Below are 15,621 nucleotides of genomic sequence, written 5' to 3' on the forward strand. Positions count from 1 at the left end.
GCAGGTGAGAGCATTGCATCCAAAGGGATGGGAATGTGAGGTGGGATGCAGTAATGCACTCTGCTAAATGGCCAACCTCTTCTGAACATCACCTGAGGAAAGAGGTATCCCATCCTGCAAGGTCATTGCTTCTCTCACTCGTTTTCTAATTCTTCTCCTCATTCCATGTCTTGGATCTTCATTGCTCTTTCAGGTACAGAGTCTGTTTGCAGAAGCGGTCCCTGATTTCGCTACAGCAGCGAGGGCTCTATCAGAGACCTGGGAGAGCCCCTCATGGATGGGAATCCGGCAGGATGGTGACCAAGGTGCCTCTTTGCAGGGTAAGGATTAATTGCCCAGGAGTGGAGTCACCTTGAAATCAATCTGTGGGGAGAGAAGCCGTTTCAACCACCTGAACCATAAAATGGCTAAAAATATCCGCCATGAAATAGATGGAAGGCCATCTCGTAGGACACAGGTGTGCTTTGACTTGCATCGCTTGAAATTGTTAGGAGTCTGATGTATTGCACTCCCTCAGAGCATGCACAGAGTGCAAGCACACATCAGCAGAGACAGGTCACTGGCAGCAGGCAGATGTTCACGAAGTGAAGGAATACTCAGACACAGCGTTTTGGACTACCAATCTAAGTTTACTTTACAAATATTTACATAGCTTTTAAAACTTGATGTTGTGCAGACTTCTACTGTTACTTTATACTGTTAGTTTTACTCTACCCTGTGCCTGCTTACCCTACCCTGTACCTGTTTGCATTCTCTTCCCCTCCTTATTGTTTTACTATGATTTTATTAGATTGTAAGCCTATGCGGCAGGGTCTTGCTATTTACTGTTTTACTCTGTACAGCACCATGTACACTGATGGTGCTATATAAATAAATAAATAAATAAATAAATAATAATAATAATAATAATAATAGAGCATAACATAGTTGAGGAACTTTACACAATAGCTCTTCACACAAACTCTCTACACTCTTCAATCACATGTCACATATTAATAGCTTTGTGAGCCAATCATAGTGTCCACATGCAATATGAACACCGGATTGCATCACCAGGATTGTGTTGCTATGCTTCAAGGAAAAAACCATGGGCAAACGGCCTTGATCAGAGAGCTATCCAGCTGCACATCCTGGCTGCTCTCAAAGACCTTGAGATGGCTATCTCAGAGGTTGTTACTTTTGTTCTTCAGTTCCAGAAAAACTTCTACTTAGATATGAACACTTTCAAATCAAATACCTGACAGAAATGCCACCGTATGCATTTTTGCAGGGAATAACTCCTCTTGTGTTGAGAGGGGCTTCCGCGATGGCACGTGTCTTTAAGGTTGTAAACGTAGTTCCTAAGCACCTTCTCCTGACTTCCTGCTATCCTTGTCTGTTGCAGGGGAGAGAATGATGCCAGCAATGGGTACTCAACCATCCCGTCGTCTTTGTGATGGAGTGGAGCCAGATCAGGTACGGGAAAGGATCACTGTGGAGGGAGGCAGCTCTCTCCTTCTGTTGGCTTCTGCCAAAGCTAAGACCATACAGAGAGCCCTGCTGGATTGGACCGAAGGGCCTTCTAGCCCACCGTTCTGTCTCCCATAGTGATGACCAAATGCCTATTGGGAAACTCACAATCAGGACAAGAGGGCCAAACATGTCTCCAGCAACTGCGTTTCACAAAAAACCAGTTCCAATGCTGCATTGTCCTGCCCAGCCATCTATGTTTTCCTTGAGTAGGATGCTAAACAAAAAGTTAAGGATATATACGATAAAGCAGTGATATTTAATGTTCAAGAATAAAATTGGAATTCACAATAATATTACATTACATTACTATACTAGATTGGTAGACGAAGAGGCTTAATTGGCCTATAAACAAACAGTATTTAACCTCAGCTGTAAATCAGCCAGCCTTAATGCCATTTATCTAAAGATTACGACCCAGGCGGTTTTGGAAAAGGCTGTAAGTAATTTTTTTATGTACTTCTCTGACTAGTTCTAGAGAGTTAGATCCATAATGGATTTTCCATTAATAAAAAATAACTACCATATGTATTGCTGTGCAAATACTCTATTATTTTCCTTAGGCTCTGTACTACTTCTAAAAGGGAGTGACACTTTGTACCACACAACTGTGGGAACTGTAAAGTCAGCCCAATTAAATCTCCAGGGATCATACAGCAGCCTGGTATGTCAACTGCTCTGTATGATATATACATCTTTTTTGTCTAAATCTAAAACAACATTTATAGCAACCTATGTTAGGTCCTTTTGCTCCCTGCATGTATATTATGTAATTTGCTTTTTTTGCATATTGTATTTTAGCATTGGCCACTGACGAAGAGGTCGTGTTGAAATGCATTTGGCCGGTTCATTTCATGTTATTTCTGTCAGATATCTGTTCCTGTGCAATACGTTATTGCACTTTTAATGTAATACTATTGTAAATTCCAATTTTATTCTTGTACATCAAATATCACTGCTTTATTGTATATATCCTTAACTTTTTGTTTAGCGTTATCTGGTTGTTTGTTAAGGATTTCACCTTTCCTTGCTTTCCTTGAGTAGGAAACATTTTTCTTTTCCCATCCAGGCTCTGGTGACCTTTGGGGAAGTTGCTGTGTGCTTCACGGAGGAGGAGTGGGCGCTGCTGGATCCTGGCCAGAGAGCTTTGCACAGGCAAATCACAGAGGACATCCGTGGGATCGTGGCCTCTGTCCGTAAGTCTCCTTGTTTCCTTGAGAGCTCAGAACAGGCAGGTTTTCAAAGCAGAGTTGAAGGTCTGTCCTGCAGGGGCCACGTGGAGCTAGATTGAGTATTACAGCGCCTCCGGGTCCCTTCTTCCGGTCTATACAGTCCCAGAACTGACCTATCATAGAATCCTGAAACTGGAGAGATCGGCTAGGGGGGCAGATGGCACCTCTAAATGCCGTTAGTTTACAGAGTTCAAGCCTATCAGGTTCTCGTTCTTCACACAGAGAGCTCCGGCTACCCAGCTGTCCTCCTTAGCTGGGGTGGAGGGATGGGAAAGAGATTTGCTTCTCTCTGCCAGAGAGCAAAACAACTCTGGGGTTTGCCATGCTCTGGAAAGCAGGTCGGATCCTGCCGGTAGTGGGAAGCCCACGAGACCAAGCCGGTTCCCGTAGCGTGGATCCAGGTTGGTGCTGGTCCAAAAGCTATGAATGGAAATGCCCAACTATTCCAGCACACCGAGGGTACAAAATTCCCCGGTTGGCCCAGAAGCTTCAAGGGCAGAAGGGTGCCAGGTCTGGTATAACAAAGCCAGAAGGAGTTACACAAAGAGTCCCAGGTGGTGACAAGAGCTGTTCCATGCTGAAAACACGGGGGTTCGGAGACCTCCTTGCCAGAGCCATCTCAGATGCAAAAGTGGGCAATTTCGGATGGGTGTCATTAACAGAGGTGCTGAGCCTGCAGCTGTTCAAGATCGCCTCTTTCCTGAAGGGCTCAGAGAGTCCTGGTCTGGCACCTCTCAGTTGGCAATTTACAGATCTCAGGGAAGTCACTTCAGGGCTGCCCTATGCTTGGAAGGTGGGATCTGCCTTTGCCCATCCCAAGGCTTTCTGAAGAGCTGCATGTTGGATTAGCTTGGCAATGCCAGATCTCAGTGAGCGTCAGTGACCATTGGGGCGACTAGGTAAGAGGACTTTGCCTTCCTTTTCTCTCCTTGGCACTGGGAAGGTTTGTGAAAGGAACCGTGTCCCTGGCTGTCTAATTTCATGGAAGTTTAGGGTACCTTCTGACTGACGAGCAGCCTGATGACAAGATGGTGAGGTTGGCTGGGCTGAGAGAGAGCAACTGGCCCAGAAAGACACCGTCCATTTCCTTTCTCAGCTGCATCCAGGTCTCCATGAGCCCAGTCATGTGCATTGTAGCTCATCACCACTGAGTTTATGGCTGTCAATAGAGGCCGTTAAACACATGGGAGGAACTGCATGCCATCAGTTGTTCCGTTTATGAAAGTTTTTCAGTTATTTCATCTGTTTATATTTGCTTATTCAGGCTTTTATTGGTTTCTTGTCTTCATTCCAGAAGGTGACTGTTGGGTAGCAGAGAATGAGAGAGGACCATGCGGGATGCTATCGAAGGAAGAAAGACACACAAACAGCAAACAGAGGAGATGGGGAAATGGAGCCAATTGGAAAATGAGGAATAATTCCTTTCTTTATCAGGCCAATGGCAACGCCGATGTCGCAATTCAACAACAAATACATAAAAGTCAGGAAAAGAACAGGTTCCAAATTAGAAGGAAAACTCTGAATACTGAATCAAGTGCTAAAGCTTACTGCAAAATTCCCACATTGAAAAAAGCATATAAATTCAAGGACGGTTTAAAGAGCTTCATTGGGAAGAGAAGTCTCCTTTCTCATCAAAGAATTCACACAAGGGAGAAACCATATAAATGCTTGCAGTGTGAGAAGAGCTTCCGTTCAAAGACACATCTCTCCTCTCATCAAAAAACCCACACAGGGGAAAAGCCATATCATTGTTTGGAGTGTGGAAAGAGGTTCAATCTAAGAAACTACTTCATTTGTCATCAAAGAATTCACACAGGGGAGAAACCATATAAATGCTTGCAGTGTGAGAAGAGCTTCCGTTGGAAGTCACATCTCTCCTCTCATCAAAAAACCCACACAGCAGAAAAACGATATCATTGTTTGGAGTGTGGAAAGGAATTCATTGCAAAGAGTTGTTTCGCACGACATCAAAGAATTCACACAGGGGAGAAACCATATCATTGTTTGGAGTGTGGAAGGAGGTTCAGTCGAAAAATGCTTCTTATTTGTCATCAAAGAATTCACACAGGGGAAAAGCCATATAAATGCTTGCAGTGTGAGAAGAGCTTCCGTTCGAAGTCACATCTCTCCTCTCATCAAAAAACCCACACAGGAGAAAAACCGTATCATTGTTCGGAGTGTGGAAAGGACTTCATTGCAAAGAGTTGTTTCACACGACATCAAAGAACTCACACAGGGGAGAAACCGTATCATTGTTTGGAGTGTGGAAAGAGGTTCAGTCGAAAAATGCTTCTTATTTGTCATCAAAGAATTCACACAGGGGAAAAGCCATATAAATGCTTGCAGTGTGAAAAGAGCTTCCGTTCGAAGAGATATCTCTCCTCTCATCAAAAAACCCACACAGGAGAAAAACCGTATCATTGTTTGGAGTGTGGAAAGAGCTTCAGTCAAAGAACACCTTTTGTTTCTCATCAAAGAATTCACACGGGGGAGAAACCGTATCATTGTTTGGAGTGTGGAAAGGACTTCATTGCGAAGAGCGGTCTCGCTCGTCATCAAAGAACTCACACAGGTGACAAACCATATCATTGTTTGGAGTGTGGAAAGAACTTCATTGTGAAGAGTCATCTCACTTCTCATCAAAGAACTCACACAGGGGAGAAACCATATCATTGTTTGGAGTGTGGAAAGAGCTTCAGTCTAGAAAAATTCCTAATTTCTCATCGAAGAGTTCACACAGGGGAGAAACCATATCGTTGTTTTCAGTGTGGAAAGAGCTTCCGTTGGAACACACAACTCTCCTCTCATCAAAATACTCACACAGGGGAGAAACCATTTTATTGTTTGGAGTGTGGAAAGAGCTTCAGCGCAAGGAGTGGTCTCACTACTCATCAAAAAACTCACACAGGGGAGAAACCATATCATTGTTTGGAGTGTGGAAAAAGCTACACTCGAAAAAACACCCTCATTAGTCATCAAAGAATTCACACAGGGGAGAAACCATATCATTGTTTGGAGTGTGGAAAGAACTTCATTGCGAAGTGTTCTCTCACTTCTCATCAAAGAATTCACACGTGGGAGAAACCACATCATTGCTTGGAGTGTGGAAAGAGCTTCCGTCAGAAGGTACAACTTATTTCTCATCAACGAACTCACACAGGAGAGAAACCATATCATTGTTTGGAGTGTGGAAAGAACTTCATTGTGAAGAGTCATCTCATTGTTCATCAAAGAATTCACACAGGGGAGAAACCATATAAATGCTTGGTGTGTGGAAAGAGCTTCAGTCAGAGGACACATCTCACTTACCATAAAAGCACTCACACAAGGGAGAAACCATTTTGTCAGGGAATAGTTTCAACACTGTAGTGAGCTATTTAGTTTATAGCTAAAATTTAATTAGAAGTAGTCTGGAAGAGTTTAAATCTATTCAGTCTTTGGTTCTCTGTCCCAACTCCTTGCACCCACCTGGGGAGCGGTATATTTTGTGAACCGCCCAGAGAGCTCTGGCTATTGGGCGGTATAGAAATGTAATAAATAAATAAATAAATAAATAATAAATATAAATATTCTAAATAAATAAATATTCTAAATAAATTATCTGGGAAGTTCTCTGTGAGAACCGGATAGAGTTGGGAGAAGGAGTTTGCAGAAGAGTCACTCAGATTGGAGTCCTGCGGCGTAGAGTGCGAAAGCAGTGGCACAGAGCTCCTTGCGTCTATGGGCTTCTCCTTTGCTGGATCCTGTTTAAGCCTTGACAGTATTGCCTGGAGTTATTCATGAATGATCTACCTCTCTTTGTTAGGACTTAAAAAAATATCCCCCTTTGATTGCCTGAGGGATTATGTCAGGAACCGTGGAGATGGCAATGAAGAAACCTTGTTGATGAGGATCTCATCACAGCAGTAGGGATAAACTTTTGACTGATCCTTAGCTATATTGGTTCTAAAATTGTGTAACCATTAAGCTTTTGCTATGGATTTTCCTGCAATAAGAAATCTCACTGATTTGGGTATCCTGTTTCAGCCTGCCAGAATATGTGCTTCCTAAGAGACCGGGAAACCTGACACATACCATTGTTTGGAGTGACGGCCTCAGTCAGAAAATAAACATTACTTCTCATCAAAGAACTCACATAGGAGAGAAACTGTCCTGCCTTGGCTGTAGCAGTCTGGGTGAAAGGGCTGACCACGAGGCAAAATAAAACTGTTCAGGAGGCAAGTTTTGGTTCGAGGGAGTTCAGGCAAAGGCAGAAAAGATCAGGATAACAGCCCCCAGCTCAAAGCATAGGCAGGTGAAGAGGGATGCTTCAAACCATCCCTGTTAGACAGTCTGATCTATACACTGTGTTAACCTGGTGCTAAAAGGGTTAAATTATGCTGCATAAAGAAGGGTTAAATATGGATGATTTGATCTGGAATGGTGGAATGGGTTGAGTGAGGATTTGAGGAAGATTTACAAGAAGACCCTCTAGAAGACCCCAGACTCATATCTGAGAGACCCCCAAAGGTACATTCCAGACCCCTGAGCCATGGACATGAAGACCTTGAAGTTTGATTCTATGCCAATTGATTTTATAACATTAACTAAGACTCTAGCTAAGACTTGCAGGACTGTCATTGAAGAAAAAGGGGGAAATCACAAGCTGCTTCTCAGAGCACATTCAGGGTCCAGTGTGCCAGGAGAGTATGTGAGTAAGCTGAAGGAAGAGATCTGAGCACGCCCAGATGTCCACTAAGAGGAAGAAACTTGTTTTAACACCTGCTGATAAGAGAATGTCCTCACTCGGAGTTGGGCATTGAAAGTCATAATATTGAGCAAACGTGACACCTGGGAGGAAGTAATTGGGCGGATACGAAGGTGAGTTCAAAGAACACAGTAATACGCCAATCAAGATAATACGCCCCAATGGCAGCCATGTTTTCTGGACCTCATGAGTATAACATGTGATCCATTGGTGAGGGGGAGACCCCTAACTTCTAATTGGTGAATGGGTGGTCTAATCACTTATTCATGCCTTTTGTGATTGGGAGACGGTGGTCTCATCACTCATTGACCCCCACCTTTGGCCAGTGTATAAAAGCACAGGTAGCAGAGGCTGCAAGACAGATTTTTATTCTTATTTTTCCTTGCTCTTGGATTTAGAATCATGGAATCATAGAATAGTAGAGTTGGAAGGGGCCTATAAGGCCATCAAGTCAATGCAGAAATCCACCCTAAAGCATACCTGACAGATGGTTATCAAGCTGCCTCTTGAAGGCCTCTAGTTTGGGAGAGCCCACAACCTCCCTAGATAACTGATTCCATTGTCGTACTGCTCTAACAGGAAGTTTTCCTGATGTCCAGCTGGAATCTGGCTTCCTGTCACTTGAGCCCGCTGTGTCCCACACTCTGGGATGATCGAGAAGAGATCCTGGCCCTCCTCTGTGTGACAACCTTTTAAGTATTTGAAGAGTGCTATCATGACTCCCTTCAGTCTTCTCTTCTCCAGGCTAAACATGCCCAGTTCTTTCAGTCTCTCTTCATAGGGCTTTGTTTCCAGACCCCTGATCATCCTGGTTGCCCTCTGAAAATGCTCCAGCTTGTCTGCGTCCTTCTTGAATTGTGGAGCCCAGAACTGGATGCAATACTCTAGATGAGGCCTAACCAGGGCCGAATAGAGAGGAACCAGTACCTCACGTGATTTGGAAGCTCTACTTCTATTAATGCAGCCCAAAATAGCATTTGCCTTTCTTGCAGCCATATCACACTGTTGGCTCATATTCAGCTTGTGATCTACAACAATTCCAAGATCCTTCTCGTTTGTAGTGTTGCTGAGCCAAGTATCCCCCATCTTGTAACTGTGCATTTGGTTTCTATTTCCTAGATGTAGAACTTAGCATTTATCCCTATTAAATTTCATTCCGTTGTTTTCAGCCCAGCTTTCCAGCCTATCAAGATCACTTTGAAGTTTGTTTCTGTCTTCCAGGGTATTAGCTGTCCCACCCAATTTTATGTCATCTGACTTCTCCTCTGACTTTTGGATTAACGGACCCAAGGATTTGGGTAACTATGAATCTCTTTATGCTTTTAGACTTTGGTACTAAGAGTATTTTTCTGAATTCTAAAAGTTGGGACTTGGAGTATTTCTAGACTTTAGTGCTTGGTGTTATTTCTGAAGCTGGAACTTGAAATTATGTCCAAGTCTTGGATTTTCTCTTTCACTCTAACTTCTGCTTTTACTCTTTACATGCCTAGAAGAACTTAGTAATGCTTCTTCATAGTTTTTAGATTCAAATAGTGTGCAGGAGGAAGGGTAGGGAGGGTCGACTACTATGTTTTAGTATAGTCAAATATGTTGTTAGTTTAGCTTCAAACTGGAAGTAGTAAACAGAAGCGGATAAACAGGAGTCATAACAATACTAGAAACGCAAGCTGTTATCTTATTAGCTCAGTTTGTAATACCTGCTTTAGCAACTGCAATTCTTTTAATTAATCTTGTATTTGCATTTCATTCTCTTTTCTTGTAACCACAGAGAGAGAGATTGTATACTTATATAACCACCATGCCAATTTTGCAATTTTTACAATAAATAGATTATTTACAATCATGTCTGTGGTGTGCTTGGGATTAGATGGTTGTCTGCTTGGATTAGCCCTGGTGACCCACCGGGGTGTTCCGGCCCCTTTTGGTGAAGGTTCTGAGGTGGAAAAGGACCACATTTACACACTGTCCAGTGGCAGAGTCAAGTGCGAAAGCAAGGAAAACCCAGTGGCACTTTAATAAAACTTTTGCTAATATTATTGTTGAAGATTACTTGGTTCCACCCTTGCCTTTGGCTATTTTTTACTCCCCCAGTGGCAGAGTCAAGCATGAGTCCAAGGTCTGTAGCCCAGAAGTTCAGTCACAAGGCTGAGTGAGGGATTTCCTGTGGCATCACCATGTTTCGGTTAATGACATTTCAAGATTCCACGTACCAGTTTCCCCTGGGAAAGTGCACAAGCAGAACACAGAAACGGAACAATTGGCACCTCTCACTCCCGGATCAATAAAGTGTGATGTTGGCCAAACAAGCCCAATGTCTCCCCTCTTTCCCCTTCCAGCCAACGTGCCAGCGCTTAGCAATCACAAAGCTTCACAGTCTTGACCCATGGCACATATCATGAAGACAGGAAGGATTCCTCCTCGTCTTTGTCTAAACACTCAGATGTTGCTTACAGGGCAATTCACAACTTCTTGATCATGTTCCGTCAGGAGAGCGGACTGGTGCCGATTCTGGTTGTAGCTTCTAGGAACAACTTGTTTATTTTAACTATTGTAGTTTGGGACTATACTGGAATGTACTCTGCCCATGGGGGGAGGGATCAAAGAAGCCTGGTATAGAAATACTGTAACCTGTCCTAGGTGGTAGAGAGCCTAGCCTTCAGTCTGAATATTTTTTTTTGTATCGGGACCTGCCTGCCTGGACTTTGTGTCATCTCTGCTTCGGTCATTTCCGTGACACTTCATTCACATTTTTGGGACATCCACACAATAAAAGCATTTGGGATATGGAAATAAAAAATGCATCCATCCATCCATCCCGAGGCTTGGCTGTTTCCCCACTTAACCCAAGATCAATTAGTAGCTTCCTTTGTTTCTGGAGTGTTTCCACAACAGTCTCTCATTTCTTATGGTTTAATTTTTAAAAAATTTTTAGTTCTGGTTACATAGGTCAAATAATAGATTATATAACAAGTCAATACAAATATAAATACGTGTTCCCGCCTGGGTTTCAGATTGTTAAACATTAATTAATTTAATTCAATTTTGGGCACTCCGGAACTAAATCTCTTTACCCGTTGACCTATACCTTCCATGTCAATGGAGGTGTTCTCCCATCTTCTTCTTTACTCACATAATCAATAAATTTCCTCCATACCCCCTCAAATTTATCTTCACCCACTGCTTAGAAGTGACTTTGTCCATCAGGGGGATCGTATGTTTAAATTGATTAGCCTTGTAATAACCTGTCAAGTTTGGGATACCCCATCCGCCTTTCTCCTGCTGTTTATATAAAAGTGATCTACGTATTCTAGAATTTTTTTGTACCAAATATAAACCAATTTAACTGCTTCTGCTAGTGTTGTATTTGGTTGTTTGGAATCCAAACTGGCAAAGTTTGGAACATAAAAGTTTTGGTCTTGGCAAAAACATGATTCCGCCCATCACACAGACACACCACAGCAAAAAATAAAATAAACCCAAAAATAGACAAGAGAAATCGCTGCCACGATCCCCGGAAAGGAAGGCAGCCAACCCACGTTTCCGCGATCCTCCTTTGAGAAGAGCAGAGAAAGGGTCTCGCTGCTCGGCCATGTAAGGGTTAACGGAGCTGTGTTGGATTCCTAGAGCGGAAGGAGATTGGGAGGAAGGGAGGGGCCGGGTCCTCTACAGGAAATGCCCGTTTCCCCCAAAGGCTCTTCCTGTCCCGCCTTCCTCCTCGCGAGGAAGGAGGACTCGGAGCTTCTTCCAGGAGCTTCCTTCTTCAAAGGGAAGGAAAAGTACCAGAGAACATACATGGCCATTGACCAGAGGGAAGTGCAGATAGACGAGTTTCACAGCTCTTGACAAGTGCAGAGAAGGGAGCTCTAGTTGCTGGGGAACATGGGTGGGTGAGTGCTCTTGCACTCGGGTCCTGCTTGTGGGCCCTTGGTCAACAGTTGGTTGGTCACTGTGTGAACAGAATGCTTGGCTAGAAGGACCCTTGGTCGGTTCCAAAAGGGATCCTCTTCTTGAGATCCTCAAGGTTTACAGTGTTGAACTGACCCTTGGGGATCCCCCACTTCCATTGCACACCTCCCCAACAAGTTGTTTTAAGGGTGATGTAGGGTCCACACTTTTTTGCTGCTCCCATTCACAGTATCAGAGGAGCCAGGAAAAGGGTTTGGACCCTAGATCACCCTTAAGATGACTTTCTAGAAATTCGGGGAAGTGTGCAATGGAGACGGGGACATTTCCACGGCTTGAGGAAACGAGAATGATATGGTGATAAACCCTGGTGGGTTTCTTTCTAGTTGTGTAGCCATGGCTCCTTCTGTAAACTTTGTGGCGTCATACTGAGGAAGAATCTTCGAAACAGCAATTAGTTTATTTAAGGATTTTTAAAGATGCTTCATGTGAATAGTTCACCATATGTATATTAGATTGTTGATATTACAGGCTTTGTTGTGAATGTTAGTGTGAACATCTTATAAATGTTGTTGATGTGCCTGTTCTTTATAAATTTGTAAAATTTCTGAATTACTCATCTATGTAAGTTGTTTTGATGTCTTTGTGGTTTGAGTGTTACCACTCTTATTATACTGTCTGGTTACAACTCTTACAGCAGAACATGACACAATTGGCGCATTCATTTGGAGAATTTCTGCAATGTTCACCACCTACAGGGTCTGATACTGGGCAGGGAAATCACCCCCACCCCCGAGTTTTGTCTCTGCCAAACGCACATGGAGAAACAGTGACCACAGCTACTAAATCCTTCTCTGGTGTTTCTCCCTGGTACGTTTCCTCGAGGAACCGCTGAGTCCCCCAGCCCTTCATTGGTCCAATCAAAGCTTTACAGCTGTACAACAATGAGGCTACCCACCCCCGCCCAATTTAATTTTAAAGATCAGAATATTCTGCCTGCAGTCTTGAGCATAACATCCCAGTATACAGGCAGGAAGCACTGAGGCTCAGAGATGTACCACCTGCTCCTAGAGCTGCGTGTGTCCATAAGACTGCAACGTTTGGTTTGGGCCTCCTGGCTGAAACAACTGGGAGCCAGAAACCCTTCGGGTTCTACTAAAACTCACAAGGAGATTGCAGAGAAGCTGAATGAATTCTTTGCATTGGTGTTCACTTCCCAAGATAGAGGACAGATTCCTGATGCTTTCAGGAAAGGAGTCTTAGGAAATGAGGCAAATAGTGGTGACAAAAGTCGCGGGGGGAAGGGGACATGATTGCTCCCTTGGCAAAGTGATCCTCAGGGTCTGAAGTGTTGGACTAACACTTGGGGGTCCCCCGCTTCCATTGCCCACCTCCCCAAATCTCTAGCATGTTTTGAGGGTGTTCTAGTATCAGAGACTTGAGAAGGAGATTGCTGCAGATTGGGAAGCTGTGCAATGGAATTAGGACACCACCAAGGGTCAGTTCCACACTTCAAAGTTGAGAAAAACTGTGCTAAGGAGCCAATCAGATCCCCGTCTCCTCCCCACTCAACCACGCGCCCTCTGTCAACCTTTCGAGCCTCCTGGTGAAAATCGCCTCTCTAGAGAGAATGATGTTTTAACACTAAAACACACACTGGCAGAGTAGTTTCATTCAGCAAGGAGAGAAAACGTTCAGAACAAAAAAGGGGATCTGCTCCCAGCAGCAGGGGGTGGGGTGGGGGGGAGTCAGACCCCCATCTGCTGCAATGCAAGATGTTCCTGCATATCAGGGATTCAAATCAAGCCAACCACCAGAGCGGCACCACCTTTGCATCAAGGAAATGGTCAAAGGCACACAAAATATTTTTTCGCTGGTAACACTGAGGATACAACAATTAGCCAGCAGCAGAAACTCACCACCCCTTGTAATTTTAAAGATCAGAATATTCTGCCTGCAATCTTAAGCATCATGTCCCATTATACAGCTGAGGAGCACTGAGGCTCAGAAACAAAGCCCTATGAAGAGAGACTGAAAGAACTGGGCATGTTTAGCCTGGAGAAGAGAAGATTGAGGGGAGACATGAGAGCACTCTTCAAATACTTAAAAGGTTGTCACACAGAGGAGGGCCAGGATCTCTTCTCGATCCTTCCAGAGTGCAGGACACGGAATAATGGGCTCAAGTTAAAGGAAGCCAGATTTCAGCTGGACATCAGGAAAAACTTCCTGACTGTTAGAGCAGTACGACAATGGAATCAGTTGCCTGGTGAGGTTGTGGGCTCTCCCACACTAGAGGCCTTCAAGAGGCAGCTGGACAACCATCTGTCAGGGATGCTTTAGGGTGGATTCCTGCATTGAGCAGGGGGTTGGACTCGATGGCCTTGTATGATTCTATGAACATAAAACCTGCTGCAGCAGTGGTCAGCCTCTCCTAAAGTATCCAGACACTTTAAACATAAAAAAACCGAGCCAGCACCTGGCTCAACACTGATCTTCCACTTCACACACGTGTAGCCCCTGGGAAGATGGAAGGTACCTGGCTACTCACTTCTTTATCCATCTTCGGATCCACAGGTCCCATGACCCGCCTCCGCCAATCCTATGCCCCACTCAGGCCATTGGTGCCCCCTCCCTCACGTGTGTTCCTTCTCACAGCTGAAACAATTCAACACCCCAATTAGCCCAACGTTGCCTAGGCTGGTAACTCCACAGGTGGTGTTGTAGGAGACAGGGAGTGCTGGGCACAGCCAATTACCCAGCCATGAGATAATGGAGCGTGTTCAGAGGAGGGCAACTAGCGGTCTGTGATGATTGTGCAAGAATTGTTTATGAAAATGATTTTGGAGTATTATGGATGACGGAACCTATATTGATAGAGCCATTTAAGTGTTCCTTGTTTATTATTCAACGACATATTATTGTAATTAATAAAGCTTTCTTTGTTTATAAAATCCTACGCTTCCTGCTCATGGCTGCGTAAAGGGGAGGCAATAAAGGGAACAGTACAACTACGGACAGAAGTTCGCAACATTGTCCAAGAGGTGGCAACAAAAAAGTCCCAAAGAAAAAGAAAACCAAGAAGGCAAGATGGCTGTCTGCTGAGACACTGGAAGTAGCCCAAGAAAGAAGGAAAGCAAAAAGCAACAGTGATAGGGGGAGATATGCGCAATTAAATGCAAAATTCCAGAGGTTAGCCAGAAGAGATAAGGAATTATTTTTAAACAAGCAATGTGCGGAAGAAGAAGACAATAGAATAGGAAGAAGACAATAGAATAGGAAGGACAAGAGACCTCTTCCAGAAAATTAGAAACATCGGAGGTAAATTCCAGGCAAAAATGGGTATGATCAAAAACAAAGATGGCAAGGACCTAACAGAAACAGAAGAGATCAAAGAAAGGTGGCAAGAATATACGGAAGATCTGTATAGGAAGGATAATAATATCGGGGATAGCTCAGACGGTGTGGTCGGTGAGTTAGAGCCAGACATCCTGAAGAGTGAGGTTGAATGGGCCTTAAGAAGCATTGCCAATAACAAGGCAGCAGGAAACGATGGTATCCCAGCTGAACTGTTTAAAATATTGCAAGATGATGCTGTCAAGGTGATGCATGCCATATGCCAACAAATTTGGAAAACACAAGAATGGCCATCAGACTGGAAAAAATCAACTTATATCCCAATACCAAAAAAGGGAAACACTAAAGAATGTTCCAACTATCGGACAGTGGCACTTATTTCACATGCCAGCAAGGTAATGCTCAAGATCCTGCAAGGTAGACTCCAGCAATTCATGGAGCGAGAATTGCCAGATGTACAAGCTGGGTTTAGAAAAGGCAGAGGAACTAGAGACCAAATTGCCAATATCCGCTGGATAATGGAGAAAGCCAGGGAGTTCCAGAAAAACATCCATTTCTGTTTTATTGACTATTCTAAAGCTTTTGACTGTGTGGATCATAACAAACTGTGGCAAGTTCTTGGTGGTATGGGGATACCAAGTCATCTTGTCTGCCTCCTGAGGAATCTGTATAACGAACAAGCAGCAACGGTAAGAACAGACCACGGAACAACGGACTGGTTTAAGATTGGGAAAGGAGTACGGCAGGGTTGTATACTCTCACCTTATCTATTCAACTTGTATGCAGAACACATCATGTGACGTGCTGGGCTTGACGAATGTACAAAGCCCTAAACAACTTGGGACCAGGATACCTTCTCCCTTACCAACCTACCTG

At 43.9% G+C, this 15,621-nt stretch overlaps 1 protein-coding gene across 1 annotated transcript in view; it reads left to right on the forward strand.

Annotated features, from left to right (window-relative positions):
• Positions 1-6,186, forward strand: part of LOC134396130 (zinc finger protein 420-like) — a 229,188-nt gene extending 223,002 nt beyond the window's left edge. The window contains exon 6 of the mRNA XM_063122502.1: positions 4,036-6,186. Within this exon, the coding sequence (XP_062978572.1) occupies positions 4,036-6,110 (2,075 nt within the window). The 3' untranslated portion in view covers positions 6,111-6,186. The remainder of the gene's footprint in view (positions 1-4,035) is intronic.
• The last annotated feature ends 9,435 nt before the right edge of the window (positions 6,187-15,621 follow it).

The sequence above is a fragment of the Elgaria multicarinata genome, chromosome 3 (genome assembly GCF_023053635.1).
Source record: "Elgaria multicarinata webbii isolate HBS135686 ecotype San Diego chromosome 3, rElgMul1.1.pri, whole genome shotgun sequence".
NCBI lineage: Eukaryota > Metazoa > Chordata > Lepidosauria > Squamata > Anguidae > Elgaria > Elgaria multicarinata.